This window comes from Tarenaya hassleriana, unplaced genomic scaffold (assembly GCF_000463585.1).
Source record: "Tarenaya hassleriana unplaced genomic scaffold, ASM46358v1 Cleome16, whole genome shotgun sequence".
NCBI lineage: Eukaryota > Viridiplantae > Streptophyta > Magnoliopsida > Brassicales > Cleomaceae > Tarenaya > Tarenaya hassleriana.
In genome coordinates this window covers 2,807,878-2,814,298 of record NW_010965019.1, presented here as the reverse complement: position 1 = coordinate 2,814,298, position 6,421 = coordinate 2,807,878, and the positions used below count along the sequence as shown (strand labels likewise).

General features: G+C 41.2%; 1 protein-coding gene across 1 annotated transcript; it reads right to left on the bottom strand.

The window, feature by feature from the left end:
* Positions 1 to 1,734: 1,734 nt before the first annotated feature.
* On the bottom strand, positions 1,735 to 4,280 carry LOC104809624 (pentatricopeptide repeat-containing protein At4g02750). The gene is made up of 2 exons (XM_010535666.1): positions 2,735 to 4,280; positions 1,735 to 2,635 (listed from the first exon to the last, which is right to left on the bottom strand). Exons 1-2 carry the CDS (start codon positions 4,250 to 4,252, stop codon positions 1,829 to 1,831), a joined length of 2,325 nt encoding a protein of 774 aa, XP_010533968.1. The 5' UTR covers positions 4,253 to 4,280; the 3' UTR covers positions 1,735 to 1,828.
* Between the last annotated feature and the right edge of the window lie 2,141 nt (positions 4,281 to 6,421).

Genomic DNA, 6,421 nt, shown 5'->3' with positions numbered 1-6,421 from the left:
GGATGTTTTTTTTAACAAAATGCATTTCAAGGGTTTCCACTTTCTGTTTTGAACATATAAAAGAAAACCACTAAACATTAATGAGATGATTTTATTAAACAGATGGCATTTATATACATCTGGAAATGACTCAAAATCCTACGGTTATTTCATATCAGATTATTGACGTGGCATCATTAAACCGGTGATGTGGCATCTCTAGATGACTTGTCGCTGACGTGGTAATGGTTCCGTTAGTTTTTTTACGCCGTTAATGTTTGTGTAGATTTATGCTAAAAATATTAAAATTGGTGTATTTTTTTACCAAAATAAAAGTTTGTATATTTATTTACTAAATAAACAAAGTTCATGTTTTTTAGGAGATTATCTCTGAAATCAAGTGTTATGTTGTTTGATATTAGTAATTAGAAATAGTAATTATTGAATAGATTTATGATATATTTTTATAACATTATATAAAATTTGATTGAAATTGATTGAAAATATTCCGGTTGGAATATCTATAGATATACGAAAATTGTTTCGCGAGTATTTAAATTCAAGTATCTACCTACAAAATAGGATAAAGAGACAAATAATTAGAAATGTTCCAATTTCGATTTAGATATCGTAGAAATCATAGGTATTTTCTAGGAGTGGCCATTTTGGTTATTAACTGAATAGCTGAACCAAACCAAACCGAATCGAATAAGACATAACTGTAATCGAACCGAATCCGACATAAAAATAGAACGATATTTCTCTAACCCCAGAAAAACCGAAACCGAACCGATTAAAAAAATAACTGAAAAAACCGATAATTTCTTTGAAAAAAATAATTTTTTTAGAACAAAAAATCCCAAACCGAACCGAACCGAAACGAAAAATAACCGAATGGTTATAGTTTTTTATAACCGAATCCGAATATAACTAAATCGAATCCAACCCAAAACCCGAAATGGCCACACCTAGTATTTTCTATGGGTGACCGCTATCCCCGACAATTAAGGTCGTTGTTCCCCTCATCTCAGACCGTTGTGGCTCGGTTGCTGCTCGTGGCCTCTGTCCTTGGACCGTAGTTGCAGGTACTGTCGGACTCGGTCCCCTTTACTGGGTGAGAACTCGTGCCAGTCGTGCACCCATGGCCTTCCATGAAGTCAGCCTCCATTATCTTCATGGCCTGCAAAATCAATCCAAGAACCAAGAACAAGGTTCGAGGTTTCCTTTCCTCCCAAATGTTTGATCAAACATTTCTTGACACCATTCAAAATAAAGGGTCTGCCCTATTTTAGATCAACGGAGTAACTTAGCTCCTTATCTTGCTAAGTCTTGCTCCATAATCCGAGCTCCGATTCGGTATCCCACGCCTTCTCCGTGCCTTCGGTCGTTGGTTTCGCCTGCATCTTCCCTTCACGTTTCCGAGAGTACCCGTAACGCAGTGGGTTTCTATCAGTATCATCCTTAGACGCTGCCAAACTAGATTCATGTATCCATGGTTTTGCAAGATCAGTCTCCAGTTTTCTTCTGCTAACTATACATAGACTCCCATCTTAACACAGATTATATGTGTGTGTGTTTCCTCTTTTGTTGTATTATCAGAAAAATGTTTCTGTTACAAAACTCAATCTTTATATGAAAAAGGAGATCCAGCTTATGTAAACACTTTAACCACCGCTTGTCCCTCATGAAATGACATTTTGGATCTCAGTAAACAGACAGAAGCTACAATTAGCATTATAACTATTGCAAAAGATAAAACAGAATTTTCTTTTGTTATTTACTTGAGTTTCCATTCCTCATATGATTATTAAGAACATTACAAATTCAGGAGGATATATATAACCCACATTCACCAGTAGTCTCCACAAGAACATGAACCATCCTTGAAATGGTGAAACCGATGGTTATCCCGCAAGATGATCACCCTCCCAGTGATTTTCGTTATATGCTTGATGGCATTATGACAGTCTTCGCATACACGCAGATTCTTCATCACTCGGATTGGTCTCCCTGATGGCAAACGCATTATCCCATATGCCACTGCTAATCTCTCGCTGTGGTACCTTACCATATGTTCCTTCTCTTCTTCTTCAACATCGTGCAAAACCACCCTCGTCGACGTAACATACCCTTCTTTCTTCAACCTCAGATCCAAATCCTCCATGAACGCATAGATCTCATTTCTCTCCGGATGCAGTTCATCGCCCACTGAAAAAGTATGGATCTTGTTCTGAATTTCAATCCAACTGAACCCCGGAATTTTCTTCACACCTTTGTCACGCATTCTCACTCGCATCTTACCTACATCGCTCCAACGAGCCGAGGCAGCGTATAGATTAGAGAGTAGAATATACATCCCCGGATTTTCGGGCTCCATTTCGAAAATCTTCTCCGCTGCTGTTTCTGCAACTTCTGTGTTCCCATGGATTCTGCTTGCACCGAGTAAGGCTCCCCATGTTGCAGCATCTGGCTCAAAGGGCATATCGTTCATCAGATTCTGGGCTTCTTCTAAACACCCAGCTCGGCCTAGAAGGTCCACCATACATGTGTAGTGCTGTGAGTTTGGCTTTATGCCATAGTCTCGAGTCATTTTGTAGAAATATTGCCTGCCTTTATCCACGAGTCCTGTGTGGCTGCATGCAGATAACACCGCAACCTGGAAGGAGGAAAAACAACCAGAATGAGAACGAATAATACTACTACAAGTACACTCTGTTATGGTAATAAAAGCTAAAGGATCAGGAGTTTCTTTTACCAGTGTCGCATCATCGGGTCTCAGTCCTTGTCTCTTCATCGACTCAAAAACCCTTAAAGCCTCTTCCCCAAAACCATGACGGGCGTAGCCGGCAATCATTGTGTTCCATGAGACCACATCTTTCTCAGCTATCTCCTCGAACGCATCATAGGCTTCTTCTATGCTCCCACATTTGCAATACATCAATAAGAGAGCATTACCAACGAAACACCCGGTCTCGTACCCAACTTTAACCAGCCTGCCATGCAATTGCTTCCCCAGTTCCAAAGCAGCAATGTCGGCACAAGTGCTTAAAGCAGAGGAGAAAGAAGATCGATTCAGTCTACCGCCTTCTCTCTCCATTTGTACAAACAGATTGAGAGCTTCCTCGCTGTACCCGCATTGTGAATACCCTGCGACCATAGCTGCCCAAGAAACAGGGTCCCTCCTAGGCATTTTATCAAAGAGGTTCTTAGCTTCGGAGATATTGCTGCACTGAGCATAGCCAGTGATCATCGTGTTCCAAGAAGTGACGTTACGGCAAGGCATAACATCAAACAATTCCTTTGCCATGTCCATTCTCTTGCTGTGCACATATCCTGCAATCATTGCATTCCATGAAACTTCATTTCTTTTCGGCATTTCATCGAACATTTCTCTCGCTTCCTCCACCAGACCGTTCTGCACGTATCCCGATACCATAGCAGTCCATGTAAACACATCTCGGACAGGAGATTCGTCGAACAGTTTCCGTGCCTCATCTATTCTCGAGTTCTGGGCATAACCAGTTATGATTGTATTCCACGAAATCACATCTCTCAAAGGCATATCATCAAAGAGTTGTCTTGCCTCGACAATCCTTTTCTTCTTCACGAACCCACCAAGCAAACAGTTCCACGAAACCAATGCCCAATTCTTCCTTGACTCAAACAATACGCAAGCCTCCTCCATTCTCCCATTCTGTACATACGCCGAGAGTAATGCGTTCCACGATACTTCGTTTTTCTCAGGCATTCGGTCAAAAATTCTTCTTGCCTCATCGACGCACCCGTTCTGAGCGTAACCCGACAACATCGTATTCCACGAACAAGCATCCTTCTCAAACATTCTCTCGAACAATTCCCTCGCCATACCCAGGTTCCGGTTCCTCACATACCCGCTGATAATCACATTCCAGGAAACAGGGTCGCGCTCAGGCATTTCGTCGAACAGTTTCCTGGCGAGCACGAGCTCGCCATTCATCAAGTATCCAGAGATCATGGCGTTGTAAGAGACTGAGCTCCGACGAGGCATGTCGTTGAAGACACGAAGTGCGGCGTCGCACCGACCGTCGCGCATGTATCCGCTGATGGCAATGTTCCATCCCTTGATATCGGCGTCTCCAGCTTTCGGCGGAGGCTTGCTCCGAGATTTCTGGATTTGAGCCGTACTTCTCTTTGGTGGGTATTGATTTGCTACGATGTTTGTCTTCTCTCTTGCTTGGAATCCATTGAAGCGTTGTTGCTGCCGCTGTGTTTGCCATGAGAGTGTCCGGCGCATCGCATTTGCTCCAACGGCGAAAACGTGCAAAAAAAAAAAGGACGCGAAATAACGGCAAATATTATGAGATTTTGCGAAATAACCCCTTAAAATGTGAATGTTTTACATTTAAGCCGCTATAATTTCGTACATACGTACGTAATTTTTTTTTTAAAAATTAAACAATGTTGGCTTCGGATTTGAGTTAGGTTTCTAATGCACGTGAGTATATTATTTGTTGCCTACTAACATGTTTGGGGGCATCAATGATTATTCGATCATTTTATTTTCATAAATATGAAACATTGTTCAAAGAATATACTCACTATATATATGCGATTGACATTTACATGCATATGTAGTGCAGAAACTTTCACATGCATGAGGCGTAATGACGCAAAAGTACATTATTAACTCATTCCATTTATGTCATTTCCCAAACTCATAGTCGTTACAAAATGAAAAGAAATAGCCATGAAAGTAAGAGAAAAGTTTTGTACGTCGCTGTCACGTTTTCTTTAATCTGAGTATGTGTCATTGTAATTGATGTCTTCCATAAACATTTCATAACATGTATATGTGTTCTAACATGTACATATAATCAGACATTTGGCGTGTAGACATACTATTGTTTTACATGAATTAATTATAGTCAAGTATCAAAATGAATCACAGCTACGGCTCATCTTCACTAAAAATGGATCGCTATAGTCCATTGGTCAAGTATTTGGAGGTTATTCTCCTCACCACTCAGCTTAGTCCATTGGTCAAGTGTCGACTGGATCACCCGCTCTATACCGAAGCACTCGTTCACTTGCTGGCTCGCGGCACACAAAAGGCTTCCCACAAAGGATCGCCTCTCAGCTTGTGTGACGAACATCACCCTCCAATGCTTCCTCTACAACAGAATGAATGCATTGATCATCTGTTCTTCAATAGTGATTTCTCAAAGGAAATACTCGTTTGGGATGCACCTCTGACATGGCTAGAGGGGAACACCTTTGGACAGGCACTCGACTGGGTTCAATCTTGCTCTCCAAACTAGACACTCAAGCTTATGATCCTACTACGAGGACCGTCTATATGGCATGGAGGGAACGGAACCTGCGACTCCACAAGAATCAATCATATCTCCTAGTCACGTGAAGACGACTATCGAGCATTCGGGGCAATTGGAGTGCACAAAACAACGAGGGCTCCTTACTCACAATCTGGTTTCGATTTTTTGAGTTGCTTTAGCTTTGGTTGCCTTCTTTTCTATTTTATCACCTGGGTCTGCTATGTCTGTTTGTTCTCTTGTACTGGCGTTGTGCCATAATCTCTCTTTTGTAATGGTTCATCATATATAAATACAAATTTACAGAAAAATGAATAATAATTTGGAAATCGCAATAAGATCCCATTTTAGAATTGAACTCTCCCATTTAGTACGCCTCCCACCAGAACTAAAGTCTGTTAGATTAATGTGGGTCTGGATACAACAAGAAAGAACAATAAAAACAATGAAATCGAAATAAAAACGAAAGAACCGGATATGATCTTCTAGGCGTGTAGAACACTTTCCTAAAACGTTATTCCCTCCCCACCGAGCAAAGGAGAAACCCGAGAATACGTTTAGAGATACAAAGAAGATCAGCAACGATTGATCTGCTCCTCAAACGTTGCCCGAAACAGAAAAACTCGAGAAAGAAGATGAACAGTAAAAGATGGAGAAGAAGTAGCAAGTTTCTTCACCAACAAGGCTCACAAATCTCTCAAAAATCAATTAGATTTCATACTTCTGTGTTCAGACGTCTAGGAATATTTTTAACACTCCAAAAGTCAAAAGGTACAAGGATAGGGAAGTTTTTTTCCGAACAGACACGATTTTTCGTTCATTTGAACAACTCAGAAAAATCAGGCGGGTCGCTCATTTTTCGAGCGGTCGCTCATTTTCCATTTTTTGTTCATCAGAGAAAATGAGCTACCCGCTCATTTTCCTGACCGGTCGCTCATTTTCGGTCGCTCATTTTCCGAGCGGTCGCTCATTTTCCCAGCGGTCGCTCATTTTCCCAGTTTTGTTCATCAGAGAAAATGAGCTACCCGCTCATTTTCCGAGCGGTCGCTCATTTTTTGAGCGGTCGCTCATTTTTTGAGCGGTCGCTCATTTTTTGAGCGGTCGCTCATTTTTTGAGCGGTCGCTCATTTTTT